Source organism: Saimiri boliviensis, chromosome 7 (assembly GCF_048565385.1).
Source record: "Saimiri boliviensis isolate mSaiBol1 chromosome 7, mSaiBol1.pri, whole genome shotgun sequence".
In the NCBI taxonomy this organism is placed as follows: domain Eukaryota; kingdom Metazoa; phylum Chordata; class Mammalia; order Primates; family Cebidae; genus Saimiri; species Saimiri boliviensis.
In genome coordinates this window covers 97,852,668-97,870,509 of record NC_133455.1, presented here as the reverse complement: position 1 = coordinate 97,870,509, position 17,842 = coordinate 97,852,668, and the positions used below count along the sequence as shown (strand labels likewise).

General features: G+C 38.3%; 1 protein-coding gene across 2 annotated transcripts in view; it reads right to left on the bottom strand.

The window, feature by feature from the left end:
• PDZRN4 (PDZ domain containing ring finger 4) overlaps positions 1–17,842 on the bottom strand; it is a 389,612-nt gene that overhangs the window by 57,997 nt on the left and 313,773 nt on the right. For both annotated transcript variants that reach the window (XM_039472032.2, XM_039472034.2), the window contains 2 exons: positions 9,616–9,872; positions 6,458–6,560 (listed from right to left, as the gene is read on the bottom strand). In XM_039472032.2, coding sequence (XP_039327966.2) covers positions 6,458–6,560; positions 9,616–9,872 — 360 coding nt within the window. The remainder of the gene's footprint in view (positions 1–6,457; positions 6,561–9,615; positions 9,873–17,842) is intronic.

Sequence of the window (17,842 nt, the reverse complement as noted above, 5' to 3'; positions counted from 1 at the left end):
AAACTTTCTACACAGGGGCCCAGTTCACTGTCCCTCAGACCGTTGGAGGGCCGCCACATACTGTGCTCCTCTCACTGACCACCAATGAAAGAGGTGCCCCTTCCTGCAGTGCGGCGGGGGGCCGGATAAATGGCCTCAGGGGGCCGCATGCAGCCCGTGGGCCGTAGTTTGGTGACACCTGATGTAAAGAACAGAAAATGTTTACAGAATGTGGTGTGGGAGTTCAGTGGTGGGAAAGATTGTGGTACATGGTAGGAGGCCATCATAGAATACTTCTGCGCATTGATGCCTGACTCTGTCTTTGCGGTAATGCTTGACTCTGTCTTTGAATGGTAGCAGAGATTGTCACAAAAGCATCGCAGAGGCACAGCAGCGCATGAGCAAAGACACAAAGAAAGGAAAGCCCACAGCTTCCTCTGAGTATTGGTGTGCTGTAGAGTTTGATCCCAGGATGCTGAAAAGGTGGGGTGGTGTCAGAGTTCCAAGGACCCTCCAGGCCAGGCAAAGGATTTTAGTTAATTCAAGGAGCAGAGTCATACAAGATGAGAAACAAAGGAGTAAACCAATGAGAGGCACACTTGAAAAGGTTTGATCTGGCAGTGGTGGATAGGGTGGCCTGCAGAGATTAGGATTAGGGACAGGCCACAAGAGAGCAAAAACTAGCCTGAAGGTAGAACAATGTTGGAAACAAAGGGAAGACAGTGGTGATAAGAAAGAGAAACATGTCACAGAGAAGCTGGAAATACTAGCTCTGATATATGGTAACTCTTTGGTTTGGCCTCCACGATTAAGATTCTCATCTGACATATTTGAGAAAATGGTGGTATCATTAATAGGCACCTCAGTGAACCGTCTCCAGACTGACAGAATACCATATTATCTTTAATGCTCAGGTAATAAAAATATTTCACACTCCATCCAGATCAGTTTTCAATTGAGTAAATTTCCCAAAGGACCGGCACTTATGAAGATGATTTTTTTTTAATGGATGATTTTACTGCCCCAGTAGTAAGTGGTATAAAATTATTTTAGCTGTTTCATTAATAATTCTAAAATGTGACTAACAAGCGGAAGAAAAGGGACTAGTGGAAGACATTCAGTGAATTAAACAAATTTAAATATTCTACCCTTTTACACGCTATACATGATTTTCTCATTTTTCTACTGCAACGTACAGATACTATATGGTCAATTATGTTTCATACCCAACATGTTTCTTCCATCATTGGCTTTCAAACTCTTTGATACATTTGCCTCTCTCAAGATTAGAGATGGACAGAGCTACAATTTGATAGTGGGGGAGGCACTTAGTTCCCCGTTCCCTGCAGTGATTCTCACATATGCTGATTGCGTCCTTGGTCAAGAAGTAATAAGGGGGATACAAGCATGGATTAGAGAACATGCCAAATTTATACCAAGTATGAGGTTCTATGATTTTATAAGATGGCCAGTAAAGATACATTTCCATGGAGACTATTAACTTTCTACTTCATGACTTATTTCTCCCTATTTTTCACCATCTTTGCCCTTTCCTTAGAAGGTTTTGAGACAAAAATGGCATTAGGATTGAAACTCCTGCTCCAAACAAATATCTGCTGGAAAAAGAAAGGGCATTTATTATAACTGGACAGTGGTCGCAAGTTCTTTTCCACTTCCCTTTGTATGGAAAAGAGGAAAGGGACTAGGTGGCTCAGAAATCGGTCCATGCAGACAGCAATGGGAACCCTCATTTATTCCTTGAGGAAATATGCATTGAGCACCAACTGTGAAATGGACCACGTGATGCAACAATAAGGGAGGCAGATGAAGCCGCTGCCCTCAGAGCCCTAAGATCGATATAGCTCTAAACAGGTATACTAGGGACTTTTTTTTTCTCTAAATTTTGACTTCACAAATCATGAAGTTGCTCAGAAAATATGATGAAATCTAGTTAATAATTATCCTCTTGTTACTTTTTTTGAATGAAAATCCCTGATTCATGATTCCCTTTTCTTTATGTAAAAGAGAGATTACACACTTAAAGTCTCACAAATATTCAGCACGTATTTGCAGGAATCCAGCTCCAAGAAATACATTTTGCAAAACGACACTTCTCAGCACAGCACATGGGTTTGCTTATGCTTTGCATAAGGATTGCCAAGAGGAAGCTAATTAATATGCTAAATGCTCACTCCTATTTATAGACACGGGGCCCAAGTTTGGTTTTCAGTTAACATGTACATAGAACTCTGACATATTTATCCTCTCTTTTCCACTTTTAATACCTCTTCAAGAAAACTTCTAAAATATTTTTGCTTATATTTTTATGATACTGGACACATCAAGGGTACTTATTTCAGCCTTTTGTATATATTTCTTTGCCTGATCTTTGAGGGAGAAGTAAAAATGATTTCGAGCAGTATTTCTAAGTGATAAAAATCTGCAGGCACAGAACTGTTGCTTATGTTGACTAACGTGATGTTTTATACTATCTCAATTTTGCATGTATTGGTTTCTGACCCCTCTATCAGCATTAGCATTGACTTTTGAAAGTTAATGGCAAATGCACTTAGGCAGTTGCAAACATATCTTTATTAGGAGTTGGGCAAAAAGATTTCCATATTTCTCAAAACCTTTCCCTTTAACTTATTTCTAGTAGACGTTGGATTTGAGATCTGCCTCTGACTTGCTAAGGGCTGTTTATGATTTATTTCAACCTTTGGCTGGCTCCGGGGGAAGGGGGGGAGGGAAATTAACGAAGTTGAAACTGAAAAGAAGAGAAGCTTAATCCTTAGTGAAATTCCAGTGGCATGGAACACCCTAACTCTTATGATGGGTGTATTGTTTAAATTTTTATACGTTTATTTTTTTTTCTCAAAAATAATATTAAACTCATTTATCATTTTTAATTAGAGAACAAGTGCCATCATTTTTTAAAGAGAACAAATTTCAAGCTGTGAGTCTTTTAATATAGACTGGTCCTCTGAGACTTTTCTGAAGCACTATGGGGAAATTTTAAACCCAATCAAATATTTTTCTTAGGAAAAGTGGTGATAGGTCATGGTGAGATATGGGTGTCATTAAATTTTCATAGAGGTTCCTAACACACCGGAGTCACTATAACATGGACACATTGACTACAGTATCTCTAAAGAAGCATCTGCTTGTCCACCAGGGCTCTGAAGGGAGCTGTTACAGTCTATCAGTGAAATAATCTGCATGTTAAAAAGTCCCTAAATATGTATTTACAAGATAGTCAGCTCTGTTTTGGTCTATTGGGTTATTAATCCATGCAATGAAAGTCTGTATATACGTACTCACAAGATATACAGATCAGCTTTGGTTCACTGAGTCTACACTAAGTAGGCCTTTAAAAAGGCACCTAAATAGTCGCATAGTTTGTATTTTAGCAAGTTCATAAATTCTATATGTTACATAGTCTATATACTATATATACTATGTTATTTCTTTTAAAGTGTGGATATATTATTTTTGTTCCAGTGGATGCCAGAAGGTGTGTTTCACTCTGACCTGTAATACTTTGCTCTTAAAATGTCAGAAGAAAATTGCCATAGCATAAACTATATTAAAGCTCTGTGGCACAGCCCTCCAGGCTGGGGTGGATGCTTCCTGGTCTGTCGTTCTCCATTCACCGTCACCATCCAGATCCAATTTCCCACGCCCTCTCAGCTGACTTTGCTTCCTTCCTGTCAGTCTCAGCCCAGCAGCTGGAGTGATCCTGCTACGTTCCTTTGTTCTAGCAACTTCCCATCTCATAGTCCAAGCAACTTCCTATATCATAGTCAAAACCAAAGGTTTCACAAGATATGCCCTCATTTCTCTCTGACTTCACCCCTTCCACTCTCTCACTGGCCTCTTTGCTACTCCTCGTCCACCCCAGCATGCTCCTGGTTCAGGCCCTGGTCACCTGCCTTGCCTTCTTTCTGAAAATCTCCTTTCACACGGTTAGGTTGCTTATATTCTTTAGTTCTCTTGTGACAAAAAACTCCATGGTGACCCTGTATAAGACTAACATCCTGTCCAACATCACTCTTACTCTTCTCCATTAGTACTTCTCACCATGGAATAGAAGATGTCTTTACTTGTTTGTTTATTGTTGAGCTTCCTCTCCTAGAACCTCCTTGCACTGGGGCAAGAGCTTCCTAATCCCATGCTTAGGTAACTGCCTGGTACATTTTAAGTACTCATTAAGTATTTATGGTACAAATGAATGAAAGCAGATGAAAAAGATGTCTTCTTTCTACTTTCTGGATTGCCTGGTTGTGATGTTTAGGTTGAAGAGGAATGAGTATGTCTCTTTCTGAGCTCTTACCTTCTTCTTGGCTATTAGACCTAGTTCCCTATAATATTCTCTCAGTGACACACCTTTCTTAGGGTGCTCAGCCATGCCATTTCTAGAGCTATAGGGTTATGATGAAGCTCCTGGAGGAGGTAGGGTCATCTCAGCTGGGCACAGAAACATCAGATCAGTCTGCTTCTAGGTGCAACAGTAAAAGTGCAAAACAAAGACAGAATTAGCATTTCTAAATCTCTTCACTGAATGAGCCTAATGATGTCCACCATAGGCTCCAATGATGGCAGTGGACTGACTAGATTTTGCATCCTTTGCAGCCACAAGGGACAGGACGTGCCACTCTATGTGTGTGTCACGTAAGGGTAGCAGACTGAGGAGTACTGGGCAGAACCATTATTCTCTCCTGAATCCGGTAATTTTTTCTGGAGGTATTCTCCTGTACCTTCACTCCCACCTTTAACCATGTATGTTGTTCTCAAATGCATCCTAGAGTGATTGAAAACTGTCATAGCAACTCCTTCCTTATTTGAATTTCACAGAAATATTCTTTATTTCAGTCACTCAGAAAGGGGCCTATGGCAACAGAATCACAGCTGACAGCAAATTAATGACTATGATGCTGTGATTAGTTGAGATTACAGGCTACAGAGAGCTTGTCTGAGAACTCACTGACATCATCCTGATACTGGCTTCTGCTGGGGATTAATATTGGTCAGAAAAGAGGATGTGGTTCAGCTACAGTAAACTCCATAGAAATGTAAGGAAACCCGTCTGTATTATAATATTTCAATGACATGCTAATTAATTAAAAGGACTTTTACTGTTAACTTGCTTAGCCTAAACAAGTCTTTCTCCTATGCCCTCCCCAGCACACTGACTTATTTAAATAAAGCTTTAAGGCATTATCCAAATAAAAAGTTGAAGTGATCTAGATAATTCCAGAGCCCAAACCAAAAGTATTCATTAACTAAAAGGAAAACGTAAGACTCTTGAATTATCTGGATAAGTCACTCATTTTATAATTTATTTTATGTGAACAGACAAAGCAATGGGTACTGCAATGTATGCCAAGGGCTGAGTAGATTTAGAAAATAAAACTTTTCAATCAACTTAATAAAGAGGAGATAAAAATTTAACATGAACAACACAAGAATGACAAAACCATCTACTCAGTTACCAGGTATCATTTCACATCCTTCTAAATTTTGGCTGCAAAGAAATAATGATTTCTGTAATCCCCAGCAATGACTTTTGTGGGGAGAAGATTTCAAACAAATGTCTATTTGCTTTAGGTAAGTTTCCTTATTTGATTTCAGATCCTCCTAAGGGAAGAGATTTCAGGATTTCCTGCTTGTAAAGTGGAAAAGAACACTTCGCTGAACTTGTATGACATCATGTGAAACATTAAAAGGGCAGGTAATCATGAGTTCTCTGCCTATTGACCAAAGCTTCTTTACTTCCTTAATCTATTTCATTTTTAAATGTCAGAGTAGGCTGAAACCTTTCAAAGATATATAGGCTGCAGAAGCAGAGGAAATATTAGGATAAATTCTTTAACTTTTGTGAGAGCTTTTAAATAATTAATGGATGGAATTTTTGAATTGTTACGTATCATAGTACAGAAATCCTAATGTTAGACCATGTTTAGAATAAATATGGTTTAACCACAAAGGGCACAAGCCCATCTCTACTTCTAGGAAGTCCGTGAAATGAATATTTAGAGTACATGCCATAGGCACAAAGAGAATATTTCATTTCCAAAGAATATAATAAAATCTAGTTTATCAATGAAAATTAGAATATTATACAGCAAATGAAAAAGCAAGTAAAACCTTGATTTTAAATATAATTTATTTTTCAAACTCTACTTGGAAGTCCACATATATTACAGAACATTTTTTTAAATACCTGTTGTAATATTATTTATTAAAAAGCAATAAAAATGTGAGCAAATTATATTTAAGCTTATACTAGAAAAATATTTTCCAATATACTTAAAACACTAGAGCCACATAGGTAAAACAACTAGTATTTGAAAGATCTTATTCTAGATATGTAATAGACAAGATAGTGCTCACTGTAATAAATTAATTTCTTTGTTATGCAAAACCCCTCAACCAGAACTTCAAAAAGAAATGTGAAGTGGTGTGAAAATGATCTTACCTCATATTCAAAGTCCTCTGTTCTGTCTGCATCAGCAGGTAAGCTGGAAATATACTCATTGTCTTCATAAAATTCATGCCCCATTGGATGCAGAGAATGGCAGCTAAGGGGAATGTAGCAATACGATAGGAATAGATTAAAAGGGTTGTTTTCAAGATTAAAACTGATTTTAGAATTTCACTTCAGTTTGCTCTGCTTTGGAATAAGACCCGTAGCGATCTAGTCTTTAAATAAACTACAGCTCAGAAAAAAAAATAGCTTTTTGTTCTCCCACTACCTGAAGTCCATCAATTTGCAATTTCTGAGAGAATGCTGGGAATAAGGGCCCGTGGTCAGAGCTGTATTCTGTGGAGAGACTGATGTGAAATCTCTGACAGTCCATGGTGCTTTATTGATACTTTTTGGCCTGCTTCCACTTCACCAAATGTGACAAGCTCCACACGTGTGTGTGTGTGTGTGTGGCGTTTGAGACTGCAGTCTACTAAAGAGGGGTATTTTGTCATAAAGCACTACTGATTTCATAACACAGCTGTGAACTATTTTTTGAAAACCATTTTCAAAAGCACATATTTTCACATATTTTCAGACTCTAAAATGTGCTCACATTGTCCCCTCCTCTCTTTCTTAAGATACCCCCTTTCTCATTCTCCCTCATAACACACATTTTCCCCTCTGTGATCAAGGACATATACACAAATATTAAAGAGCATTCATGGCAAACAATCACTGGAAACTCCTATAAGACGTTAAGATTTCATAATCCGTTTTGAAAATTCTCAGTGACAGAGCAGATTACATTAAGGAATGAGGGGATATGAGGCATAGCACATGGGCACATGGCTTTTATGTATTTTAACTTTTAGGAAATATTTTAAATAGTTCGTAAATGCGTCATTCAATTTATTATGTTCTGATATAAAGACTAAGCATAGTTTAACAGCAAAGGGCATAAGGCCTTTTCTATATCTAAAAGACACTAAAAAAGCCTAAATACAATTAACAAGTTGTAGTAGATAAGACCTCTAAGCCCTGCCAGTGTGGACCTTATTGAAAACTTGGAGATAGCAGTATCAGTTAGTTCCCTGCTCCCTTGTTGAAAGCAGGAAGACCCATCCTCATGCCCTCATACTATAGTCAGCATAAATATTCTACCAGGCTTTCCTCACTGCCATCTATGGCTGTCAGTTCCATACAAGGCTCACTAGTGTAGGCCAGAATGGTGAAAGTAATGTAGGCAGCACCTTGCCTGGTGTCTACCAGATAAATCTCCTTGCTTATATCTGAACTGGCTCTGCATAGCTCATTTGGGCTGTTGAAACATTGAAGCTTGCTGCTTTGGACATCTGATGTGTTTATCTTGCCTTTCAGATAGTAAGAAGGAAGGAACACTTCATTCACTCAACATTTATTCAGTGCCTACCAGATGCCAGGCCAAGTGCTAGAAAGACATTGGTGCACAAAATCCAATTCTGCCCTATTAACTTGGGAAAGCAGCAAAGTGGAAAAATATAGGAGCCTTGGGAGCACATGGTAGGGGTGAACTCACTGCAGCCCTAGGAGGTTTCCTATAAAAGATCGTCTCTAAGCCAAGGTTTGCAGGACCTAGGAAGAGGAGCATGATGCACTGGCTCAGGAAGTAGGTATTGGGGTCAGACCTCTTAGGCCTAGAAGCCTGGCCCTGTCACTTTTTTGCTATGTGATCTTGTCCATGTTATTTAATATCTGTTCCTTCATCTTAGACATAGGATGTTGATAATATAATGTACTCCTTCATAAAACTAAATGAGTCAATAAATGCAAAACTTTTGGAATAACACTGAAAGCGTGTTAAGTTAGCTAATACGAACTAGCTATTGTTATGCATTCAAGGAGGTATTTATTGGATGGCTACTATCTTTTAGGCTGTATTAATAAATATATTTGTTTGCTTGCTTTTTGTTCAACTCCCCCTCTAAAATATGAACTCTAGAAGGTAGTGACTTTATTTTTGTTCATAGTTTTATGCCCAGCATTTAGTTCCAATGCCTGACACATTCAATTTGTCTGACACAAAGGGCTATTTAAAAGGTAATGATGAATGAATAAAGCGATACCCAAGACAAACAGATCCCCTGCCCTTCTGAATTTGAAGTCTCAAGGAGTGGTTTTCAAAACCTTTCTGCATATTAGAATATATTAGGGGGAGTTTTGAAAAATTCTGATGCCTGAGACTTGCTCTAAGAATTTTCATTTAATTGGCCTGAGGGGTGATTCAGATATAGCTTCTAAAAGTTCCCAAGTGATTCAATTGTACATCTGTGACCCACTGAAACAGGCTTATGGAAGCCAGCTATCAAAGGGCAGGAAAGTGGCATGAATCAGATCTATGTTCTTTACAAAGTAAAGAACAGATCGGAGTAGGTGATGAAAATGCAGCCTAAAGAGACCATTGCTCTTGCAAATGATGTTTGAATATTTACTAGAAAGCTCACAAAACACAATGAACTGGGCAAACATACTTCTAAAACTGTGCAAGTAGCTTAATTTGAATAAAGTCTCTCTGGCTTCCTTTAAATTAGGCAAAAATCAAGAGGAAGTATTCCTTGAATAGCTCTTTATTTGACAGCACTATACTTACTCTCTGACAGCCAAGATCCTTTGTTTATATCTCAATATATTGGGTAATTGCTTTCTTTGGAGAATTGCACTTTAATTAAATCAATTTCCTAGCTTCTCTTTAAAGAAGAGAAATACCAGGAAGAGAGAGAGGTGGCCCACAGAGGAGAATGTAGTGCCAACATGCCACTTCCACATGAGTCTTAATAAGGTTTTTGGCAGCTTTGGTGAGAAAAGCGATTTCTCTGACCAGTGTTCATGAGTAGCATGAGGCTTTTGACAGCTAGTAATATGAAGATGAACTAATCAGAGCCAGAAGTGTTCATGGCACCTCGCAAGTCTGATTACCCAGGTGTAGCAGCCATGTGGGTCAGGGAGAGTAGCTGGCAGGGACCGCTGAGAACTAACTGCATATATAGAAACAGTAGAGACATTTTCCAAACAGAGCTGGGAAACCTGTCTCTGTAACTGTCAACCTGCTAGGGAAACTGCTTCTTTCCAACAACGACTTTACATGACAAATGGAAACCAACAGGGCTTTGGAATAAATGACAGAAAAATACCTGTCTGAGAGCAGGAATGGACAGATGTCTGGCACTGGAGGGGTAGACGGCCGAAGCCTGGCCAGGGCCATGATGTGTTCAAAGGTGATGTCCGTCTGAGTGCTGGCATTCATGAGTTGCACGTCTGGGGCCGTCCCATAGGGCGGTCTACTCAGAGGTGTTCGCCTTAATACCTGCACCACAATGGGCTCCTTGGCATTTCGAAAAGCTTCCACTGCCTCTTCATGAGTGGCCTTTGAAAGATCCTTCCCATTGACCTACAAACACATAAGGACATTGTTCATCTCAGAGGAAAGATCAGAGAGGCTGTTGTGACAGATTAATAAAAGGTAGGGAGAAAGCTTTCAACCAGCTCTGATATGAATTTTGTAATGGAATATTTAATCAGACATTGATATTTACTGAAGTCTTTACCAACATGACAAAGTACCCGAGATTATAACAACAATTACTTTTGTAGTTGTTTATAAAGTATCTGGAGCTGGTTAACTAGTAAAACAGCAGAACTATTAGTAAAGATTTAAAAATTTAAGTAACACATCTGCTTCAGTAAAGGGTCACTGAAATCTTCAGATAGATAGAAATGTTAAGTAACTGTTAACTACTGATAAGAAATGTTAACTACTTTTTCATGATCTGTCAATCTCTCGGTGAGATTTTCAATATTTAATCAAGGTCTTTATTGGCCTAAAATCCAATTTTTTAAGATTTTGTCAAATTTCCTCCACATTCATAATGTTTTAATCCGAGACCGTGTTATTGCCCATATGCATTTTATCCGAAATCCTCACTGTTCAAAGTGTGGTCTACGAACCAGCAACATCAGCATCACATGAGAGATGATTAGAAATGCAGAATCCCTGGCCCTACCCTGGGCCTCCTGAATCAGAATTGGAATACTCACAAGATTCAGCTTTATATTTATATTCATTGAAAGAAGCACTGCTCTAGAATTCCTCTGAATGGGTATACTATGTCCCTCTGGATACTCATGTGTTTTAATTTATGCCAATTCAGGACTCTCCAAAGGAGCCCTGGACATTACAGAGAAAGAGGTGAAGTCTGCCTTTGTCCTCAGTCATTGCTTCTCAATGGGGGAAGGAACCACTGGAATTTGGGAGAGAAAAATTATCCTTTCTGTGGGACTCTCCTATGCCTGCTTACTTAGGGCCAGGAATGTTTCTCAACCTTTGTGGCTCCCAAAACACCTACACACTTTCCCTAACACCCTTGTGGGAGGCAACATAGACCACTCTCAAATAGTTCTCAATTTGTTCCCTAAAGTAAGTCTTAACAACACAGCCTTTTAGTGGAAGTTGTGTTTTAATAAAAGACTCTAGAATCTTGAAAGAGCTTTATGACCCTCCTCCCAAATGAATCAATAATGCTGGCTTTTGCAAATATGAAGACCTATCTTGTGGCACAACTGTGCCCAATATCCCTGAAATTATACCACTTCTAGACAGCTTACTAAGCCACCCGCCTGTTGGTGAGGCACTGATAACTGTTTCGCATCAACAAACCCTTAGCGATGCCTGGATGTATAAAAATGAAGTCACTGAGTTGCAGTTGTAGAGAAACTGCTGACATTCAAATGAGCACATTCTCTCTCCCTGAGTAGACAAGGAATATGTGTGTGCTCAGAGCATGTGTGGGGTGTTTTGGGGTAAATGACACAATGCCAGGTAGAAATCATCACGTCATGTAGAGACAGGCTTAATGACCTAGAGGAGGTAATTTACTCAATGGACCCTGAAAGAGTTAATGTGCCTTCAAAAAATGAGCAATTAAGCTTCTTCACCAGCAAAATATGTCCCAGTTCAGTTCTTGCTCTTGAATCACTAGTAAGAAACCCCAGGTAGAGATTTGACTAGGTATTTACCAGTGTGAACACATTCACTGATCTTTGCATTCACTCTCTGATTCTTCTTTCCATGAACTAAACTTGAAAATTTATCACTGAGTTTTCACTGATACATCTCGGAATATCTGACTTGGGGCACATGAGAGTATGTGGACATGAGACATCTATGGGCACCATCACACTCATACCTTTAGCTCTTGCTGTATGACAGGTGCTTGGGCTTGGGCCACTACTGTCTCCCCTGAGGACATGTAGACAGCAGATGACAGAAGAAATCCCCATGAAAAAGCACAACATAAAATCTAGCGCCTTTCGTTGAATAGTATCATCTCCTGTGTTTCATATTGTGGCCAGTGTTTGTCAATTCCAGATTGTGGAAGATTATCAGGTGGTAGGTAAGACTGCTTTGTGAGAATCTATGCAGTAGATAAAAATTTCTCTTTTGTCCCCAGCCTTCCTGCTTCATGATGTCCCCTCAGTTTAGCGAAGATCTGTTCCTACAGGGTCTCATACCCTTCCCTCTCTGAAAAGAAATATCAGTCACACAGTCTGTTATCAATTATCTATCTGTCTATCTATCTATCTATCTATCCATCTATATATCTATTTTTGAGATGGAGTCTCGCTCTGTTGCCCAGGCTGAAGTGCAGTGGTGTGGTCTCAGCTCACCACAACATCTGCCTCCAGGGTTCAAATGATTGTCCTGCCTCTGCCTCCTGAGTACCTGGGACTACAAGCGCACCACCATGTCCAGGTAATTTTTCTATTTTTAGTAGGTGAGGGGTTTTGCTATATTGGCCAGGCTGGTCTCAAACTCCTGACCTCATGATCTACTTGCCTCAGTGTCCCAAAGTGCTGAGATTACAGGTGTGACCTACTGCACCCAACCTTATCAACTAATATATCTACTGGTACAGCGTCAACATGTTATCTTTTCCTGTAAGCCTTGCATCAAGAGGAACCCCTAATAGTGGTGGAATGAAATAAGACTACTTTTCTGAGGTAACTTTATGCAATATCTGAAGGTAAAGGGAAAAATTAGTGACCAGGGTTTCTTCCTGTCACACATTAAATTCTACCAATCCACAAAGTGTGTCAATAGGTCGTAGACAGATAAGTGCCATTCATCTATTTTTCCCCAGGACAAGGTACTCAGCCTTACATGTTAATCTAGTCGTGATGTTCAGAATGTTTATTTGCTCTAGTGATCTTCGAAGCAAGAACAATTTTTAAAAAGTGAGTTTCCTACTGATCATGATTATGTATTTGTGTTACTATAAGCTAAGTGGATTGTTTTCATAAAATCCAGAATAGTATACATTTTTTGCAGAAACATAAACACTATGGAAAAGTATTTTAGGCTGTGAAATAATTCTTGTAATGTTTAGTATATGCAAACAATATTAGCATTCATATGGCAAGATCAATGGCTATTGATTATATGATGCATACATTCATTTATTTATCATGAAATTTATATGCAAATTTCAGTCTTTGCTCTAAGAACAATCAAATACCATCTTAAAGAAAAGGACAGTCCCTGTAATCTCAAGATCTGACTTCCCTATTGGGGAATGATCTTTTCTTCCAGTTCCCATGCAGCTGACCTCTATTTTCATAAGCTATTTAATATCTCTCAAAGTAAAGAAGTCTATGACCTTTAAAGGCTCTACCACTACATATGATCCCTTAGAAAATGTAAGCATTGATGCTACTAAACACTTTTTTTTTCACTTCACTTGAAGTTCATCAACATACTGTTAGCCTATCAAAAGGTCACCACTTTATAAATTATGCCTTTCATAAGAAAAAAAAAGAATAGCTTAATTGAGATTTTCTAGCAATCACTTTGCTCAGTTATCATTGGTTGCAGCTAGTGAGAATTATACTGGAAGAATACCTACAGTTAATCCTCTATATAAAGTTTGTTAACATGTAACAGCAAAAATTCCTTTTTTCAAGTGATTAGTTTTTAAACCAATAACAGATATTTGCTGTTTCAAATTGCCATATCCTTATTATTCTATTTCTTTAGCACTATATTCTCTCCCTCAATCCCACCTTCCTTTTTTTCCTCTTCCCTCTTAATCCTTTGTCTCAATCTTAAATTTAGTTTTGTACAGATGACATATAGGTCTTAATTGTTCTGTGATATGAGACTAAAGATGAAGAAACTCTCTACTAAAGGAGTCCCATTTAAAATAGGTAGTTAAGGGTAGATATCCAATATATTTGAGTGCTCAGTAAAAGGTGAGAAAGTCTTTTGTTAGAGGAATACAGATAAGTTGATTTTCAGGAGAGAAAAAAAAAACAAACGCATGAATATGGTTAGGAGCAAAACTGAGGAAAGGGAATGCAAGGTAATTTGATTACTAAAAAAAAAAAAAAAAAAAAAACAAAAAAACAAAAAAACACCCATGTGTTATGGAGTTTGAGTTTGCATGCAGAAGGATTTTAAGAAAGATCACAATTTGATTTAAGATACCACAGGAAAAGAGCCTTTTTCCAAAAGGGTTGTTAAATGGGATGATTGAGAGAATAGGGTGTCATAATAAACACAAGTAGTATATGTGATCATTTCCTCTATTGCCATAACTTGTGGCATTTTGATAGCTGTGGCCCAAACTGATCTGGTTCCATTGTAACCTGGCAACTAGAGTAGAACTGAAAAGATTTGAGTGATTGATATTTGATAAGAGGCTAGTAATCCCAGAGTGGGAAGACTGGACTCTGACATGATGATTAAGCCACCTGACTTGAGATAAATGAAAAAAGCAGACATGTTATGCAACAAGAGGCCATCAGAATTGGCAACAGCAAAAAAAAAAAAAAAAAAAAAAAAAAAAGAGGAAGGACGATGCCAATGAGAGAAATTCTCGGATAGTGACATGTAATTGTCCTGAGAAAAACTAAATGTCACATTAGAAAAAAGTGGAGAGAGTAGTTTTAATCATATCAAACTTGAAATAGTTATAAGAAATATATTCAAATGAAATAACAAGTAAACATATGACAGGAGACCACAAGAAAAATTGATCCTAGGAAACCATTTTCTGAGGTCTTCCCCTCACCCCCGTACTTATCAATTCAGTTCAATAAAGACAAATATTCTTAAAGATTAGATATTCAAGTGATAGCTTGTAATAAACACACATACTTTTTAGAGATATAAAAATAAATATCTTGTTTCTAAAAATTTATTATTTCCCATTATATTGATAGCATAATCTTAAGTGGATAAAGAAAAAGCAATCACTTTTCAGTGATCGATGCAAAAGATGTGCAAATACATTTGTTGTGGCAGATGGGCTAATTAATCCATAAGCAACTTGTGAATGTTAAATAAAGAAGATAGCTTTTCTTATGTAAACCATAGCATAGTAATGTTTGATGAAGCTTCTGTTTAATGAATAATCTACCCTTTTGGATATACTGAAAAATCTGGGCCACTCTTCAACAACTTCCCCAGAGTGACTAGCGGCCTCAGCTTGGATTTCAGCGGTTCCTCTTTGATTATTCCTCCAAATCCAGCCACATGCAAAATTTTCTTGGCTATCAGAAAACAAACAGCCTTTTTGCTTTTCTTTTCAAGTGCTAACAAGTGCATGAATAACTCAGTCACTCTCGTGAGAAGCCATTTCTAGAGTCAGCTGTTTGGGAATGATGAGGGTTTCCAAACCGCCATGCCTCTTATGAGAAATGAGGGCTTCTAAGCATCTATGGCTTTCAAGGGAGAATAAATATAAGAATGCTCGGCTGGCGCAGTGGCTCATGCCTGTAATCCCAGCACTGCGGGAGACTGAGGCAAATGGATCATAAGATCAGGAGATGTAGACCATCCTGGCTAACATGGTGAAACACTATCTATACTAAAAAGACCAAAAAAATTGCTGGATGTGGTGGCATGTACCTGTAATCCCGGCTACTCGGGAGGCTGAGGCATGAGAATTACTTGAACCAAGAGGTGGAGGTTCCAGTGAGTGGAGATCATGCCACTGCACTCCAGCCTAGGTGACAGAGTGCGACTCTGTCCCCTCTCCCTCCAAAAAAAAAGTGCTCCATAAAAGAAGCATAGAATTCCAAGGATTATAGACAATTGATATAACCCAATTTCAAATTGAGAATAAGTAACACAATACTTGCATATTATAATTCTGATACTGTACTGTACCTGGTTCGTCTACAAAATCTCTCACCCTCACAAGTAACTGTGGAATTAATTTTAACTGAAGTCCCTAAGTGACACTGATTAAATTCTCTATTTGATAATTAGGGAGGTGTTGCCAGAGCACAACCTAGTGAAATTTTACAGAAGGAAGAAACAATATTTCAATTGCTGCTAAAATGTTTGGTAGAGGAGCAATTTAAGAAAAACTAACCCTATATACATCAAAACACTTGCCAGATAAAATCTTCAAATTAATTTTTTTTTTTTTTTTGAGACGGAGTTTCGCTCTCGTTACCCAGGCTGGAGTGCAATGGCGCGATCTCGGCTCACCGCAACCTCCGCCTCCTGGGTTCAGGCAATTCTCCTGCCTCAGCCTCCTGAGTAGCTGGGATTACAGGCACGCGCCGCCATGCCCAGCTAATTTTTGTTTTTGTATTTTTAGTAGAGATGGGGTTTCACCATGTTGACCAGGATAGTCTCGATCTCTTGACCTTGTGATCCACCCGCCTCGGCCTCCCAAAGTGCTGGGATTACAGGCTTGAGCCACCGTGCCCGGTCAAATTAATTTTAAGAAATTTCAGCACAGTTTTTTTCCTAAACTTTGGTATGAGTGAGTCTATTTGGACACTGTTATATAAATTGAGTATAGCATACTGTAAAACATATTTATAATAAAAAGTAGTCACATAATAGGAATCTGCAAAATTGTATGAAGGAAACCTGCCTAAAATTAACTTTGACCTTTAAAGAAACGTTATTAATGAACAAAACAATCACTAGTGTGTAGGTCTGTGTTCTTCACATAATTTCAGAACCTAAGTACGTAGGAAATGTTAGATCGCATCAACCCCAAAGTCCATTTATTTCAGTGTTCCACTTTTGACAGTGCTATCATTGGATTTTGGAAGAGAATATGGTGATTATACCATGTGACACAATGAGAAGACTTATCTTAAAGTGATCCTGGGGATTCTTATGTTTGTCTATCTGGACAATGAGAGACTGGCAGCTTCATTTTACTGGATATGGGGTGTTGCAGCTTCCCTTGAGTTCCAAAATCCCCAGGGACTTTGCCAGGCAGCTGCTTTCTCAGACAAACGAAGATAAGTGATTACTAACCCAGACAGCCTGAATCTCCAGCAGTCTGTTCCTTTACTGACAACATTCCGTATAAGAGAGACCAACAATAGTGTGGGATCCCTCTGTTAAAATACGGACCCACTGAATGCCCAACAGTTTCTGGTCCCTTGATTGACTGTGTATTGCTGATTCCTGACTTGTGTGTTTCCTTAATAAAGACTGTTGTCTAACCTATAACTTGGGACATTTTGGGATTTGCCTCTAATAATCAGGTTTGACATAACACACATTTACAACCTAAGATAATTGAATGCATTTAAAATGCTTACATATGTAACAGTATTGAATTGAGGACTCCCAGCACCCCAATGAGCTATTTTAAAAGCCTATTATTACATTAAGTTAATGGATTATGACCCTGAGGTCACAACAACAGTCCAATATGTTGCTTCTGATCCCTTCCACAGAGCACTTTGAAGGTAAGGCATTTTTAATGCAAGCAGGACTCATTTTAAATTTTTCTTATGAAGATGTTATGAATCCATTATTTGTCAGCTTATTCAAACTGTTCCTGAACCAATGAATAATTTTGGTTATAGGTAATCTTGAGGATGTATCTGTCATAATTGCTTTTTCCTTTCATTATCTTTTCCTTCTCTTTCTTTTTGGATCCCTCCTTCTGTATTTTCTCTTCCTTTTGGTGTTCCCACTGTCAGACTTCTCTTCTAAGCTTTCCAATCAAAGCATTTGACACCTTTGAAGAGTACCTATTTATATGAGTTATTCATGTAATTAAGAAACATGTTATGATATGTTCTGATTCTAACCTAGGAAAACAAACTAAAATGCACACAACTTAGTTTTATTAACCTCTTTATAAATAAGTTTATTTTCCCTCACCTTAATGAAAGCAATGGAAGTTACTGCTTTCTGGCACATGAGCTGGTTGTTCTTGATTTATCTTTCAGATCCATAATCTGCTCTTTTCACCCAGCTCTGTGTCTTGGCATACCTGTTTCATCTAGGATTTCTACTTTTTTTGTTTGGTTAAGCCAATGATTAGAAAGTATTAAAGGTCTTTATCCAGTCCCTAAGACTCTAGCTCTTGCTTGACT